The sequence below is a fragment of the Falco biarmicus genome, chromosome 11, assembly GCF_023638135.1.
Source record: "Falco biarmicus isolate bFalBia1 chromosome 11, bFalBia1.pri, whole genome shotgun sequence".
Lineage (NCBI taxonomy): Eukaryota > Metazoa > Chordata > Aves > Falconiformes > Falconidae > Falco > Falco biarmicus.
The window spans coordinates 15,583,739-15,601,623 of record NC_079298.1 but is presented as its reverse complement, the minus strand read 5'-3'; the positions used below and the strand labels follow the sequence as shown (position 1 = coordinate 15,601,623).

At 37.4% G+C, this 17,885-nt stretch overlaps 1 protein-coding gene across 2 annotated transcripts in view; it reads right to left on the bottom strand.

The window, feature by feature from the left end:
- ST6GALNAC3 (ST6 N-acetylgalactosaminide alpha-2,6-sialyltransferase 3) overlaps positions 1–17,885 on the bottom strand; it is a 228,460-nt gene that overhangs the window by 114,284 nt on the left and 96,291 nt on the right. For both annotated transcript variants that reach the window (XM_056356408.1, XM_056356409.1), the window contains exon 2: positions 9,564–9,758. In XM_056356408.1, the coding sequence (XP_056212383.1) occupies positions 9,564–9,758 (195 nt within the window). The remainder of the gene's footprint in view (positions 1–9,563; positions 9,759–17,885) is intronic.

Below are 17,885 nucleotides of genomic sequence, written 5' to 3'. Positions count from 1 at the left end.
TGTGTTTCATTTCTGTTGTAGGATATTTGCCAGTGCTGATCTAAGCTTTCAGTGTGCTGCCCTGGAACTGCTTTGGGGTGACTCCTGTGCATGCACTCAGTCATTGCATAGGAGTCTGTATGCATCAGGAAAAAAAGCTTAGAAAAATACTTTTTCAACTTGACACACTCCAGAAATCATATTTTCTCTTTACAAACATGAATCCTAGGCACCAATACTCAAAAGGCAGAAGGGAGGGAGGGTGATATCATCACTGAACTGGAACCAGAGAAATCAACCCAAACTAACTTGCACTTGGGCTGGTGTAATATTAATACAAGGCCCCTGAACATTCTTTGCAGTCTCTAACTGCAAGCAGGTTCTATCCCCTGGAGCAGTATTGATCTAAGACCTGTGGCACTTCCATCAATTTCAAATCCAAAACTCTGGGTCCTAACTACAAAAGACTCTTAAAGACAAATTCAAGAAGCTGTACTTCAAAAAATGATGCTATGATTTGTGGGAAAGAGGACCTGACTGGTATGAACAAGGTAAAGGCAGTGATGTGCACCCCTGGGGTTGGGGATAAAAATGGAGGATGTCTTGGTGTTATTAGGTGGACAATCCCAAAATTACTCTAGTAACTTCTCATTTTTGGAATTTCATTTAACAATGTATTTATTCATCTAATGGGCATGGGAACTGCTTTTCTGAGTGACAGGAAACAACAGATTACTGTAATCTCTGACTAGCTGAATTATGAAAAGTATATCAAATGGAGAGAAGGAAAAATAAACATGGAAGAAAGAAATACTGTAAATAACACAAACCAACACTTTCTTCCCACCCCTCCCCAGACTGAACTGGTTTTTATTTTTAGGGTGCAGCCCCATGGACACAATTTACCATGACGTTTTCAACATTGGTGGTAATATGTGGTAATATATGATATTCTTGATTTAGTTGTAGTTCAAAAATTAGTTATGATGAGTAGAGAAAATTTACAGCCACACCCACAAAAAAATGTAGCTTCTTGTTACAGATACCGTAACTCTATCAAGCTCTAAGATGCACACACTGCCAGCACAGTAATGCCTGCAAGGGGCATGAGGGTTTTGGTACAACAGTCATACAGGCTTTTTACAGACTAAACATCATATATTTGATAGTATGGATTAATGTATTCAGTCAGACAAGACAGACTACCCCAAGAAAAGCAATTATTGCTGGTGCAGTCTGCACCTGCTCTAAGAGGGTCTCTGAGATCATTTCTTTCTATCCAGCAGTTACACCAGTCCACCTGTTCCAGCCCAGCCTGAGAGCAGATAGCAGAGATTAACAGCTCAAAAATGCATTTAAGGTTCACATTTTAATCTAACAAAAAGCCTAAGAGAAAAGGCTCACATGGTAGAAATCTCCACCAACTCAGAGAACAATAAAAAAGACAAAACTATGTATTCAACCCACAGAGCCTTGCAACAGAACCTGAAGCTGCCAAACACAGGCTATGACAGATGGCCATGGGAGCAAACTTGGAAAGCAAAGGCTTTCAAGAAGGATGGCTGTGGCTTCAAAACTAACTAGTAATTGGCATGATTGTCAGTGTTAGGAGTCTGTCTCTTGAGCTGTGTGTTTCTGTGTGCACCCATGCACGTGTGTGTGTGTGTGTGTGTGTGTGTGTGTGGCTGGCATGCTGCTTCCATGCAGGGAAGTATTCCATGCAGGGAAGTATTAATAGCCTCGGGTTAGCTCCGCACTGAGCATCTCTGCCAGAGTAGCTATGCTGGGCAAGAGCTCAAAGAGCTAAAATTGCTGATTGCCATAGCCAGCAGAAACCCCTTGTGTAGGAACAATTATATGAGCAAAATTCCATTTTCACTGGCTCTTTTTACTCTGTGGTGTATTTTAGCCTTAGGTTGCAATATAGCCTTAGGTTGCAACTTGTAACTGCACCATGTTTAAGGCAAAATCATCCTGCATTTGAAAGGACTGAATGCTTTACGTTCTTACCTAAAGATCATGAGGGACACATACAGGTACTGCACAAGAAAATACATTCTAACCATAGGCTTTAGTTTAACACACACATTAACATGGCATTAGATTAGGAAAGAAAGTTCATAGAGAATTAGAACTGATCACTAGGGAACAGCTATCTCCTGTCATTTATAGAACTATATTAACTAGCTTTTAATTTGTGTTGCAGGTTAAACCATCAGTGGATCAGCATCGTCACTATGGTGTGACAGCATGATCTGGAAATGTCCATAGTCTGTTGTGGAGCAATGAACAGAACAGTCATGAAACATCACACTTAAGTGTACCTTAGCCATCGTCACTGCATCCAAAACTAGCAACACTTTTCTGCAAAGGATACCTTGAATCTCTGTGAGAAATAGACTCCAGGTAGAAACTCAGGAGGGTGACACTGAACTTATTATGATGGAGGCATCTTGATTTTTAAACAGCAGTAGAGGATGGATATTTAGTGAGTAAATATAGGGCTCTGCTCTCCCAATTGATGAAATGAAACACCAAGAAGACATCTTGCTTGCTATTTAATGCAAACCAGCCTGTCCTTCATTTAGCAACTATTATTGACAAAATCTGAAATCATGTCATGGTAACAGAATTCAGCTCTCATCCAGAGTAAAAGCAGTAAGTTCCTCCTTCCTCCCTTTAACTACAAGCCTCACTCTTCTCTGCTCATTACACTAGCAAGAGCTCATTTGCTATCTTCCCCAGTGGTTTGGTCTCATTCAAGAAGCTATTACATCAAAGCTCTCCGCCTTCTTCTTTACCAGTCCAAAGAATACTCCATTCACTTTGTCTGGTCCATCTACCATTTAACTAAAATGAAATTTTACTGATGGAAGTTTGTCTGTCAGGCTGTTTTGTCTCTGTTTTCCAAATGGTCTCAAGTCAGTTTTCATGGTGCCATGTCTCTCATTTGGAGAGCCATTGTTCACACTTCTCACATGGAAAACACAACTGGCACCTTCTCATAGGGAGTCTAACATTATTTAATATAAACCTCCTCTTTGCTAGCGGTGAAAAAATGCTCAAGAAGGTGGGAGAAATCTCTGGAAATTACATATAACCAAGGTGAATGACAAATCTATGACACCAGGCACCTTTTCCATATAACTTGTAAGCTCCATTCAACAGATCAATCCAGCCCATGACTGTGCATCATAGGCATTTATTTCTACCAGTCCAGATTCTTTAGGGATTGACTTTTGATGGCACAGCTCACTGGCTGATAGTAATCTCTTCTCAAGTTTCTTAGTCCCTGCTCTGAAAAAGCAGAGCTGCCACACAGGCAGCACTGCTTGACTCATCACATTCAGGCTCTGTGTGAAGTAGATTTAATTCTTTTGTATAGAATACTTGATATATTTATCCTGGCACTTGACTTTTTCCTCATAAGACACCATCAGAGTTGTGGCAGCTTTAAAAACCTAAGCTAATTTGATATATACAGAAGGAAAAAGGCTGAGCTGGCAGGATTTACTTTACTGAGGACACATATCATCTGTGCACCCTTCTCTCCTGTAGGTTCATAACAGCCTGAGTGGTTTCGACTGGACCTTGCAGCTTATTCTGATGGTTCTCTCTTCTCACAGGCAAAAGGGGGGTTGGAAAGAGAAAGATGGCAGTGGGGACTCTGGTGATAATTTTTTTAGTGACGTCTATTTCTGTAATACAGGGTGTGATGCTGGGGTTGCTCATTTGGTGGTTAAACTCTTCCGCAGAAATTCTGTTTTCAAGTGTGTGTCTGTGGCTCCCAGAGCCAGGAATGGGAGCTCTGGTATAGTTACCAAACACAGAGGGCTGGGGGGATGGGAACCAACAACCCACCATACAAATCTCTCTCAGAAATGTAACAAGCAATGTGATCGTCATTAAAAATGTTAGTAGCCTATCCTTCTGTAATAATTCCAAGAAAAGTTATTCCTGAAATTTATATAGCAGAAGGATAAAAATATCCAGAGGAATATATGGCATGTTTAGTTTTACTTCCACTGTTATTACTATTATTACTATTATGTGATTACTAAGGCTGAAATGGTGTAACTGAACAACTGACATAAAATTGTCTTAGAAGGGATATAAATGATAAATGACTACGAAACAGATGACCTTTTCTTAACAAAATATCGTATGAATTCTTAAGCTATAACAATGAATAAGATCCCAAAGGAAAAGACAGGATGGAAGTCATGAATGTATCAGAAATTAAATACTAAAGCAACTTCCTGTCACAGTGAGTTACAGTTGATGTAGCTTTTTAGTCTCTCTAGGACCCAGTTCTTCCCAGCAGAGTATGAAACAAACATCTCTGGAGTTAGCTGAATACACCATGCAAGTTCACAGTCTGGTACCTTCTGTTTTGACATGAAGGCCAGTGCTGTTCTCCAAGTTTCTCTGCATAGTAAGTGTCATTCTACAGCCATCACTAATAGGCAAAACGTAAACCTTCCCAGGTTGATCACTAGCTTTACTTATTTTTAGCATTTCATATAAAAATGTCAGTCCTTTTTTAATTTTATCTTTACTTCCCATATCTGGAAAGAAACTAATATTAAAACATTCATCACATTCTTTACTTTCTTTGTGCATTCTTTAATTTAGTTATTCAAGTTTTATAAAGACATGGTCTCTCATGATTGGTAGGGGTCCTTCCTACCTAACTCCTAACACATTTCACAACTATGCTTTTGCTGTTGTTGACATGGTATGTGCCTTAACTTACAGTCAGATAGCACATTACATAGCCTATATTTCTGCATGTTAAGTTAGTTTCCCTCTGTACTGCAGGTGCTTTTGTTTTTTAATACAATTACTTTATTCTCAAAAAAAAAGAAAAAAAAAAAGACTACACAAATATGTGTAAGGTCTGTAACCTCCTCCTATTTTTATTCATATCTGGGATATTTCATTTTTGGAAACCTCCACTCATTTCAGTCAAGTTCCACCACAGAACTTCTAGCAAAAAGGAAAAAAGAAAAAAAGAAAACTAGACAGGCTGTATGTTCACACCTAGACAGGCTGTATGTTCACACATATATATGGCTGTGTGTGCCACAACTGGCAAACAATTAACATCTGTACACTAGTTTGTTCAGGTTACGGGACAAAATGTTATGTGATAATATGATCCAATTTTTTTTCTTCAATAACAGCACAGTACTGGAGAGGTTTTCAGTTACGAAAGTTATTTTTAAAAAAATATTTAACTGCTACAATGCCTGTTCCTTTTATCTAGTGCTCATCACTATACTGTGAGATTTCTCAATGTTCATGACACAAAGGCTCTCCTCTCCCTCGGAATTCATTTTACATGAAGCCATTAGATCTCACAGTTGCAGTTTAATGTAGGAATTTTAGGTCATCTCAGAACTTACCCTTTTCCAAGAACAGTTTTAATCTTTGTATAGTACTTGAATATACTTCTTATAATTATATTGCAAGTGTTATTGCAGCTATATTTCAGATTTTACGTATGTAAGAAAATGCTGTATTATTTTAATGCTGATGGCAGAGTAAAAATGTATTCAATATTCACCTTTCAGGAAGCACAATGAAATATCCAAGAACACTATTAGACTTGCCTAGCATAAAGTTTCAAGCTGCTAATGGGTTTTAAATTGATGTCATAATGCTGCAATTTAAATACATGATGTTCATTAATTTTGCCAGACTCTTTGTAGAGTAGGAGTGGTACAAAAGAAGGAGGAAGGTTATATTTGCTGTACTTGCTTCTTTTTATCTGCTTGTCCATTTTTGATACACAAGAAAAATCATTACATCAGCTTGGGGTGGGGGGTGAATTTTGCTCAGATGACAGTAGATTTCAACTAGGTAACCACTCTGGAGTTGTATCAAAGTAATATTTTCTATATAAAATACAAGGAATAGGATAGAAGTAGCTAACATTATAGGGGTGACATTTCTTAAAGGACTTCATGGGACCTATCACCAAAAATCTATAGGTACAAAGTGAAGGAAATAAGGGACAGAAATGTCATCTTGCCCATACACCTTGTTGCAGAAGGGTCAAAATTCATGTACTTAGGCAAGAGAGATAATCCAAAACAGGCAGCCACGTTCTCTTGCAAATCTCATGGAATCCCCTCAGATGTGGGCATTGAAAAGGGAAAGGAGATCCCATTGTGGAGGACTACTAAGGGATCCTCTTTTCTTGAAGGGAGGCAGAGCAGGCGCTGGATGCAAATTTTCTAGGTGAAGAACCATCTACTAGAGAAATATCCCAAAAGTCAATCTAAAATGTGTCTAGACAGAATGGGCCTGTACTATAGTATAGTACAACACTTCACATCTATTTATATTTCAAATATAGTATGTTTACTGTACATAAAGTCAGTTTTTCCAAAGCTGTTGCTATAGCTACAAATTAAGGAAACCATAGCAACAACCCTGTATTATGTACAGCCTTAATTAGGGATTAAGTTATGTCTCTCTTTGCATTTTATATTAAATACTCTCATATAATCTAGTTATAGTAAACTTAGATTTTTTTTTCAGGCTTTTTAATAATAAAAATTCTGTAGCATTATACTGTCAAATCAAATAAACAACACCCTTGAAATACGTCTTTATGGTGTTATTCTGATCATACCTAATAACATACATGTCACTATTTTTTACTTGAGATAAACACAAATGTTCATCTCACCATATTTCCTGATCTTCTTTAATACAAATCATTAATCACTTCAGCATTAACGAGCAAGTAACTGGTTTTCCACCATCTCATGAGGTTTCCAAGTCTCATTCCACTCAGCCTTACCCGAAAAGAAATCAGCTTTTCCTAACTTCAACTTTTTTTCAAATGGATTCAAGTCTTGGGTTCTTTTTTTCCTTTGTCCTCAGAAAGTAAGTATGCAAGGGAGGGACAGGAAAGGTAGACTAGTAGTTCATCTAGATTTTCTAGCTTCCCTGTCATGTCAGGTGACTGAGTGGGTTGGTGGTAAATCAATCATTTTGTTTTGTTGACTTTGCATATGTACTATTTAAGCACCCTGAGAAACTGGGACTAGAGAGCCCTGGCATGCTGCATGCAGCCAAGCCTCTGAGTGGAGCCTGAAAGGAACAGGTAAAGGAGAACAGAGAACAAATGTGAAGAAAAGGAGAAGGATGTCAGAAATGGTTGAGGAACAGGAGGGAGTGCTGCTGGACAGCAGGAGACATGTAGGACCCAGTTGGGATGACAGGCTTCAAGGGACACTCTAGAAGACTATGAACCCATTCAACAGGTCTGCAAAGGTACTCTCAACAAAAAAAAGAAAAGAGAAAGCCAAAATTCATGTTTTTAAAAGCCTTCTCTCCTATCTTCCCTTCCATCACATAATTTTCTGATCATTCATTATGGTGTAGTTTTCTCATCTTTTGGTGCTTGCCCATTGATGAGATGGCATGTCTCCCATTTTGCAAAAACCTTGGCCACATTTGTTTAGGGCATTTGCTGTACTCACAGACTGGACCTTCTGCTTATCTTACATATCATAGCAGTATAAAAATTTTGAACAACATATCTTAATTATACATAATGAGCAGAAATTCAATGTATTCGGTATTTACACAGAAATGAGAGATCTGTGATTTTAATCTCTATGAACAGTTGAGAATTGCTGGCCATTTTAATATGAACAGTAAACAAACACTTACTTTATAAAGCTATCTGTGTTATAAAAATTGCAGTCTGAGAAAGCTATGAGTGTGAGTTAGGAACATGAGCTGTGTAAAAGCTTTTTACATGGGCAGCACAATAAAAATACCCTCGCATGGGAAGTAATTAAGTCAGAAGATAGTACATTCACAATTAGCAAGGCATGTTCAGTTTCTTCATTATCATTTTAATTATCAAATATTAATGTAATCTGAAAATACAAGGGGGGGAACAATTAAAATTACTAAGTTTAAGGAGTCCTTCATGACCTAAGCCAAACTGAGTCCAACGTCTTACTAATTGATACTGGTCACCAACTTTCAGGACATTCATTTCCATTTACTGTTAGAATTTCCAAGTGTGTTATCAAATTTAAGAATGAATTGAGGCTCCCACAAGCTACATCTAACCTCTTATGAAGGCAATGGTGAATAAAAATGGATTAGTATGCTCCTCTCCTCTCTAGTTATCAGTTGAGACTGATAGTGATCAAGTGACCATGGCAGCTCCTCATTCAGATTCCATGCCTGCTGCTGTGGCAATAACCCAGGGACATGCAGAACACACTGCCCTCTCATTTTCAGTGGGTTCCTGGTCCTTTTGTATTTAAGATATGCTGGATGGAGCCTTAGCCCTTTTGAACTCAACAGTAGCTCCCATTCATTTCACTGAGACTAGGATTCACATACTGACTCAAACAGATTTCCTTTCTGGTGCTCATCTTTTTTCTGCTTTGTAGATAATGTACTTTGGCCTCCAATATACTCAGTGCTGCATCTTACATGAACAAGAATTAGAAGCTACAGAATTTTAGAAGAAGCTGCCCCCTGAAAACTATAACCCTCTCTCATTCTGATTTTCATATTTAACACTCTAAAGGTAAAATAATAACTAGCTCGTCCAATACATTATAAGACTGAATGTCATGAAGTGGTATTTTCATCCTCTATAAAAGCTTTTATAAGAATAAATTTCATTCATGAATATAGTAATTGCTTGTTTGTAAGACAAAGTAGCAGTAAGTGCAAGTATTTCTCATGACTGACAGTGCTATAACTGATCAGAAACAACTTTTAGAAAGAGTTAATTGTTTATGTTACCTTACTTTGTAAGTTTACATCTGTTATAAATAGTACACAGAGAAAGAGAGAGAAGCATCTGGGGGAAAAGCACCACCAGCACCAAACCCCAACAATGTCATTAGATATTTTGCCAACTAGGGCAGTTTAAAGGAGTCGTCCTTGTAAAATCTAATTTTGCCACACACATATTTCTATCATACAGAAAAGTATTTTGCAAAGCAGATACGGGCCAAAGCATTTTAAAATACAGACTGGAAAATATATAACTGGCTTTCACATAGCTACCAAGTATTAATGTAATAGTTCCAGAAAAATCTAGTAAAACTCTAGCTTTATAAATTTTGTAGACTCACATATGTTCATTTCACAAATCATTCCCTTTACCTCTTCCATGCACACCCAAACACAAAAAAAATACTTCATCCTTGGGTATCCCAGGAAAAATTAAACATTTTTAGGACTTTATTGTAAACACACACACACAAAGATTTCCTATTGAGTTAAAGGGACTGAAGTTTTGAAATTAACCTAACAAATTCTCTTTCTTAGATAAACATGAGTTTTCACTGCAACCAAGCACAATTCTGAGGCCAACTCACTGCTCTCTCCACCACAGACACAACAGAAATAAAATAAAAAAATAATCAATGGTGATTTAAATGGTAGCACATTTTCAATAAAAACACTTTGTTCAGAAACATTGCTTGCTTTAGTTTTTACTCTGGGCAGGTTGGTTGCAAAGTTACATGGGATAAAAGAAAGAGAAGTCTACTGGTCCATTTTGCTGTGCTCTTGATACCGTGTCTTACCTCTTGTGTTTTCACATTTATATATCCATAGTGAGTTCTCAGAGGCTGCCTTTGACCATTAGAAAATGGCATCCATTTGACACTGGTTTGTCCAAAGCAGTTTAGGATCAAAGGGAAAGTAACTTCATTTGTGAGACGAATGATGATCAGACAGAGGAATGCTGCAATGAAACTCACAGCAACAATGGATTTTCTCTGTAATGAAAAGAAGAAAATCAATTATTAAAATTAAGAATTGGTTTTAATAAAAAATACACATCTTCTATTGTAGGATGAAGGAAAAACACTTCAGAAAGCTTTATGTGAAATTATTTTTATGGCAGTCACCTTGCTGCAGGAGCACAAGGAGACAGGTGACTGGATCATATTATTTCAATAAATTTGCATTTCAGAGGTTTTGAGAGTTTCTTTTAGAACTGGTTGGAAATGAATCAATTTTGTTCAGAAAAAAACTCAGCTTTTTTGTTTGTTTCAAAAATCATTTATTAGTTTTAAATTTTATGTAAACATCCACACCGGAATACACAAAGTGAAAATCCCATCTATGAAAATGTCCTCTGAAGCCATACCCTGCAAAGTTTACTGTGAAGATGTTCACTACAGATTGTATTTACTGTGCAGTAATTTTAAATCATTCCTGTGCAATAAACCTCATACTCTAACCTTAAATATTTTAGAATAGATGGTCAGCGAAGTCAGCACAACATTCTGCCTTATTCAAGGCTCACGAATTTACAAAGTGAGGCACTGTTGTCTTGGACAAGATGACCTCTATTGTTAATAATGTAACAGATCTGAAGCCTGTATCTAATTAGCCTTTGCTTTCCACCTCTAACCTACCCAGTTGGCTGGACTGGTGAATGTATCCACAGAAAGATACCACCTTTTCTGTGGGTAACACCCCAGTCTGCAGGAGAAAAACTTACAAGAATTATGGTGTTCTCCTCATTTTTAGCTATTTTTAAATATTGCAATCAATTACTTCTAGACAAAGTACTTAAGGACAAAACACCTTAGTTGGCATGTGTAAAGATTCAAGGCATGATACTTTATTGTAAAGGTTATTTTTAAATTTTCCCTGAGGGACTGGGACAATGATCATTTACAGGTGTTTTTACTGTACTTTAATTACATTCCAGCTTTACCTAATTTGCCACAGTTTAATCACCCTATGGAGTGTAATTCTATCCCTCTAAACAGTAATATATACAGAAAATCGAAGGGGGGAAATTTATTTGTCTAAGGGCCTATGTAAGTATATAGTAACACTTAATGCTGGATTACAGAACCTGATCACCCCAATTTCTGTCTACAAATACCACCGACTAACAGGAACCAGCAGAGTACACATTTAAGACCCCTTTTATATACGATGGCAAGATCACATGTGCTGCGATGGCAACAGAGGAATGAAAGGTGAGATCTGATTGCAATCATGTAAGTTGGATCTATTCTTTTCTGGAAGGTCATTTGACAGTCTGCAGAACCTATTTAAAATATTGAGCAGAAGAAACAACAACATTTACACAGCAAACCTACGTGCCCATGCACAAGGCCCGTTGGCACTGCTTCCATGCTTTGGTTCAGTTTCTGGACACAGAAAACAGCAAGAATCACAGAGAGCACACAGCAAATATGGAGGGTGTATTACTGTATTCCCCCACACAAGAATGACCAAAATAGTACATTATGGGGTTCTGTCATGTGAAAGGGGCAGGGGGGATTTTCTCAACCCCTGGTGTTTGATCTGTCTTCCAGCCTACCCTGGAAAGCCGAGACCCTTGTGCACAACCTGTCTGTCAGTGCCCCATTACAGGGACCCTTCACGGAACAGCCTTGCTGGATGAGAGGGTGATTTGACTGACTTGTTCAGGGAAACGTGCCAACAGCATAAGCAGGACCCCTCAGCGGGTCTTCCACCTTGTTCAAGTATGTTACCTGCTGCCAGTGACTGCTAGCACCCATGAAGGATGAACACTAACAGTTTATGGAATAACACTCTTTATTAATATAAAATCATGACAAATAAAGGTTCGTGATTGCCAGTGATAGGGACTGTCTGCAAAAACAAGCTTGAAGTGATATACAACCAAACTATAATCACTAATAATAATCACAGATAGCATAAGTTAGTTTAGTGCGCATAAGATAAAGTTCTTACCCAATAGGCATCCCTGTGGGGAAGAAGACAGGTTCAGCCTGTTGACTGATCCCAGAAGTTACAATGGAGTCTTCCCTAACTTCTTCCCTCATTTGTTCACTTTTTATACTTCATAATACATTGCATATTCATTTATAATACACAGAATTGGTTACAAGTTTCTTGCTTCTAATGCAAATTAGTAAGCATCCTCAGATAGCACTACTGAAGCTCTTTACTAGCTACGCATGCTCCTCGAGTGGGGCTCTGCCCTCTTTTGGAGGGGCTATTTGAGCTGGAGGTCACGATTTCCCACTACCACAATTATCTTTGTCCTACTTTCAACTAATTTCCTGTTGCTGTCAGTGGATTGCAACACTTTATCAAACTGTGTCTTCTCATAACCAGAACTATCCTCACTGAAAGGCTTCCTTCTACATAAACTAGATAATGGTGTTCTTTTTACTATCTGTTCTTTGTTTCTCATCCCTCCCAAGGCTGACTCCCTTGATTAGAAGTCCCCTCATTCATAACAACTTAGAGAGCGGGTCAGCCTGACCTAACTTTGTGAACGCCAAATCAGGGCTGGGTAATCTGGGAGTTTAGGCAACAATTCCCCTGCTTTGGGCTTATTTCAGTCCAGGACTACTCCATTTCCTTCGCATTTAGGTGGAACTTAAGTGAGTCTAGTTGTTACTGACTGTTATCATGTGCCCAGTGAGGTGTGATAGTACCTTGGAGGCAGGTGACTTTGAGATGGAGGTGTGCATTAATATTACAATGAAATCATTTCATCTGAAGGAAGTCATTTCACCACAATGGTTGGCTCAGCCACGGACATATCATACATTCTTCATGTGACAACTGGTATGAAGCTTATCAGCTGTGTGATGCCATCAAGTTCCCATTCCTGCAGGGAGCACAACAGAGCATGGCCACGGTGTCTCCGCTCCATCCTCCGTTACTGTTACTCCTATCGGCATGTGCTGAGCTGGCAGGATGTGTTGCTTAGGGAATTGTAGTAACGTTGATTCTATGCATGCCAACCATCCTGAAAGCGATAGCTGGTTTTTACCCTAAAAAAGCTTTCTGTAATACTATGCCTCTATTAGGTCCCAGTTTTCTCTAATTCCCCCCACAAAGTAATTTTCCCACGGGGTCAATTGCATGGTTCTATCTGTTTTGATTTATTAGGAGGCTGCAATTTATAAGATAAAAGCAACAAAAGACTGAGATGGAAAACTTGGGTGAATAAGGTCACTGTGAGAAGAAAGGGAAGAGGATGATGAAGAGTAGTATCTGGCAATGCAATTCAGTGAGGAATCTTAGTCAGCTAATGGCTGTGCAATGTAAAATTAAGCCCAGCAAATCTTCAGAGGGCAGCACAGCAGCCACAACCCAATCACAGCTTTCAGAATTCATGGAAGCCACTGCACTTTTCATCAGCTGCATTACAACAGATTTACATTAAATTGCAATAAACTGGCTGGGGAGCATTTCTGTGTCACTTCTCTTTGTACCAGATGGAGTCAGAAATGTTTAGCTATATATCAGGTCTTGTAAGTGTTAAGAGCAGCCAAGATGTGCAGTGCAAGTGATAATCATAAAGCAATGAGAGGGCATGTGGATTAGTTGTATTATTTATTGCAAATATTTAAAGGGGAATCTAGAGTCTTATTCCACTACAAGAGCGTGCTGCAACCAAAACGTCCAGTGCAGGAAGCAGCAATACTGCCCTGTGTGATGCCAGTACCTGACTTCCACACATTCCATCCTCCTGGTTTGTTGAATACAATTTTTTGCTTCCTTTACTTTGTGCAGATGTGTTCTGAACTTGAAAACATTGCAATCAGTTTTGTGTGCTGCTCACGGGGAGCTGTTCTAAAGAGCCTCTGCCTCGAAAAGAGTTCAGATTGTTTAGCCAGATTTCTTGGCCTTCATTAGGATGCCATCTGATTTTATATTTCTTTGCTTTAAATATATTGTACTGTAGGAGGAAAGGAAAAGGCATGGCTTTCTTTTATTCTCTTCTGAAATAAAATATTGTTTAAAAAGCAAAGAGTTTTCTGTGTGTGTTTCTTAGCCAGAAAGAACCTGCACTAACTGTAACAGTGCAATGAGAGAAAGGAACTTTTACAACAAAAAGGAATCAAGGCATCTGTTTTAGCTATTTTGGGGAAAGAAATCTAGCCATACACAAACATAATGTCTACTTATCAAGCTGAACACAAGAAGCTTGCTTTTATTATTCAGTTCCACTTTAATTTTTATGGAAGGCATGAGATCCAACAATATCCATTCTCTGAGGGAAGACTATTGCAAATTGGAATTTCAGTGGCTCTATAAATTTCACTGTAAAAATATTGAAAAACAGCAAACCATCTACTTATCATAATTTTAGCCTTCTTAAGCATCAAGTAAGGCAGTATGCACAGTGACTAAGAGTATTCTAAAGAGCACCTCTAAAAATAATTTGTTCCCTTTAAATTCCTCCCTTTTTACCTGCTCAAGAAAAAAAATATACAGGCACTATTTTTCAGTAAGTACTTCTTGTAATATCTCCCTTTCTGCAGATAAATGGATTTTGTTATCTTTCCTCTGACAAAACTTAAAATTTAGCATTGGAAACTCCAGGAATTTTACATGATGTTAGGATATGACAGAGAAGTATGAAGCTATAAAGAGGGATGAATACCAGACTGTAATTAGTTTCAAAATTTGTCTGCATCAACATTTTAAATACTTACACATTCTACCATTTGGGAGAGCTAAACCAACATTAATTAGCAAGCCTGCACAGAAACAAATCTTATTCCTTCTTAATTTTCAGTTCTCATGAATGCAAATAGTCTTTTAACAAAAGAAATGTTTCTCTAACATGGAAACATCCCCTGTGTAAATCTCAATCCATCTTTATATTTTTCTAAGATAAATTAGTGTAGATAGTTTGGTGTTGCAACATTTAAATAAAAATGTCTATATTCAATTTTAAACTTTTTTTATACATATTCAGTGACAACTACACAAAAAAATAAGATATATTTTAGAGTTTCTTAGCTGTGTGACTTGCATGGTATATTAGCTTTTGTAACATTTTATTTCATTCACTATAGTACATGTCTAGTCTAGATGACAGTTGCAAGAAGAACATTACCATATTTATGAATACAGGATCCTATAGCAGAAGAGTGATGGAGTTTTTGTTAATGACACTAAATCAAATTATCTGCTCATTCACAGTTTAAAAAAAAAAAAAAAAAAAAAAGATATAAAAGTGGATGCGCTCCAGGTCAGAGTACCTGTACTGAAATACCTAGGATTCCACTGTGCAGAAAGCACACACTAGAACTAAACAGTTTCTTCTCAAGTCTTTATTCAGTCTTCACAAAAATATAATCCTAGTTTCAGTTTCAGTTCTTTCTCAGGCCAACAGGCTCATTCTGACTACTGTGCATACCAAAATCAATAAGCAGGCCATGAGTCACAGTTCTAAGGCTTCAATTTATATTTATTTTGTTAAAATAAGAACTGAAATAAAAACAGGAGTGTCATACTACTATGCTGGTTGGGATTTCATGAAAAACTTCATGGAAACAAAACAATATCAACAGTACTTTTATGGGTGTATATGTGTGTATATTGGTCACCATAGTCCCTGAAACTATTTATATCCTTCATATTATCTGGTTTTGGATATTTACCAGCACCCAGGGTGATTCATTAGCTTCAGTTTGGCAAGAACTTGACAGTCTGAACAAGTTTCAGTCATTTTTCTTTCATAATCTATTAAGTGTGAGATGACAAGACTATATTTTATAGTTCAACAATGCCTGATAGTATAATAAGACCAAAACATCTTTTGTGTTGTATACAGTTGCCTAGCAGGGGGGAAGAAAGGAAATATTTTCAGCATAAGAAGGGAATTTCATAGGTTGTAAATTTTACTGAAGTATGTACTAAGAATCTTTATTCTACTTTCTAGGCCAAGAGCAACACCTTGCCACTTAGGATGTATTGTATAGCAGAGAGTATCAAACCATTTTACAAGCAGTAATAAATCCCCATCTTAGTGAGATTAACAGTAAAAACCCATTTCACAGATGCATAAACTGAGGCTGAAACCAACTTCCCTAAGATCACAAATAAATCAACAGAAGCTACTCCTAAACTTTTATCCTAAAACTATGTTGTTTCTCAAGTTTATTGTTTCTGTTATAACTAACTGCCTGAATTTGTTAAGTGCCAAAGTTGAATATGATATTATGGAACACTCTAGTGAACAACCCTTAGAACTCATGCAGTTCCATTCACCAAAGAGTAATTGTAAATAAACCTTTTTTCAGAAATTGATTTTTTACAGTATTCATTTTTTCTGTTATTTTCATGGATACATGATAATACTGCACTTGGAAGGACAAATCAAAGGCAAAGACTTACATGAGAGCTTTAAGTCTCTTAGATGACACGATATGCAGTAATACTGTATTAGTTTCACAATACCTACCTTTACGAGCATACTGAATAACTCAATCACTTTTTTAATACCTCTGCACATTATACTACTTTTATTGTAGGACTGATGCAGGGTTTCTGGCTTTTTACTCAAGTATAATACCAACTGAAAACAATAATGGCTACACTTACTGAATTTGTTTCATTTTGTAGACCCCTATATGTAAAAAATATTTTTATTTAATTTTCTCTTTTATAGTCTTGAGCATCCTCTTAAATACTGCTTTCTGTTACAACAAAGCATAAAATGAAATTCTTTCAGCACACTATTTCAGTATACCTTACTGATTTCACTGGTATTGGAAATAAATATACCTTCCGGCTCTTTCTTTTGTTCTGAACCTCCCTTTAACAGGGCTGCTGGAGGGACACTCAGGCAGGGGTCCTAGAAGTTTTCAAAGAGGGAACAAGACTATATAGCAAAGATTCTTTTAGAAAGATACATGTGTCAAACAACATTTGCATAAAATCGGTAGCTGAAGATTTACTTTCTTCTCTTCCAGAAGTGAAAGTTAACCTGAATATGTTCAAAGGCTCCACAGGAGATGGCTGTCAACGTTTCTCTCTCAGGAGAAGAGAACAAAGCTGGTAAGGGGCTATATCAGAAGATGTGGTTTGGGTTCAAAAAAAAGTAAAATTAAGATTAAAGGAAAAAAAATGGGGTTTTTTTCCCCTGGAAAAAGGCACCTTTGCTAAACTGGAGCATAAGCAGCCAGGAGGCTAAGGTGTAAGAGCAGAAATAAAGTTCAGCAATGGAGAAGCAAGGCAAGAAATGCAGCATACACAAAACCACATAGAAATACAATGAAAGAAACGTGTGACTTTTAGCCTTCCTTCTGTATGGCCTGGAAAGCATTTCTTTGGAGAATGTACCTTGAATCAGGACTGTGTTCATAGCTTACGACGTTTGAGAAGACATGAATAGAAGACATTACTTCTTGCCTGCCTCCTCTGTAGAAGCCCTGGCCTTTTTTGTAGTTATGGCAGCTGAAGAGCTCTTAAGAATATGTCTCATTGTACCTCTTTTACTGTTAGCATTTATTGAAAACTTGTTAGATAATTCAGTTTTAACCATGATCTGCAATGTAGTCCTGTATGAATGGTGGTGTATCTAGGTTCATAATAGCTCGACATAGCATTTTGCAAAGCAAAATAAAACGTATTCAAACATTTCTTTCATGAAAGTCAGAAATCTGCACATTACTCAGGCTCACTGGGGTAAGATCTGAGCAATGAACAAAACCAGGAATCAGCACACTATTGTCCAAACAATTGACATAGCAGCAGCAGTAGTCTATATTAAAAGCCTTCACTGTTTACATATAGGAGGATTATCACTATTGACATTTAATCTCAGGTAACTGCATAACTTTATTACATACAGCATTCCCATCACAAACAACACAGTATTTGGATAATAATATGAATTTATGTAAGATGATGAACTTCAAACTTTCAAGTAGTAACAAAGTATTCTGAAGGTCTCCCATATGCTATCATACATAAGTTACTACATTTGAAAAGTCCTAGTCACTCTGAGCCCTTCAAATTGCAAAGCATTGCCAGATTTCAGGAATTAATATCTGGACTATTCCCTCTTGCCCTAAATCAAAGCCTGATAAGAAGGAGTACTTTTTGCTCTGGAGACATTCTTATCCTTTAAAGTGATT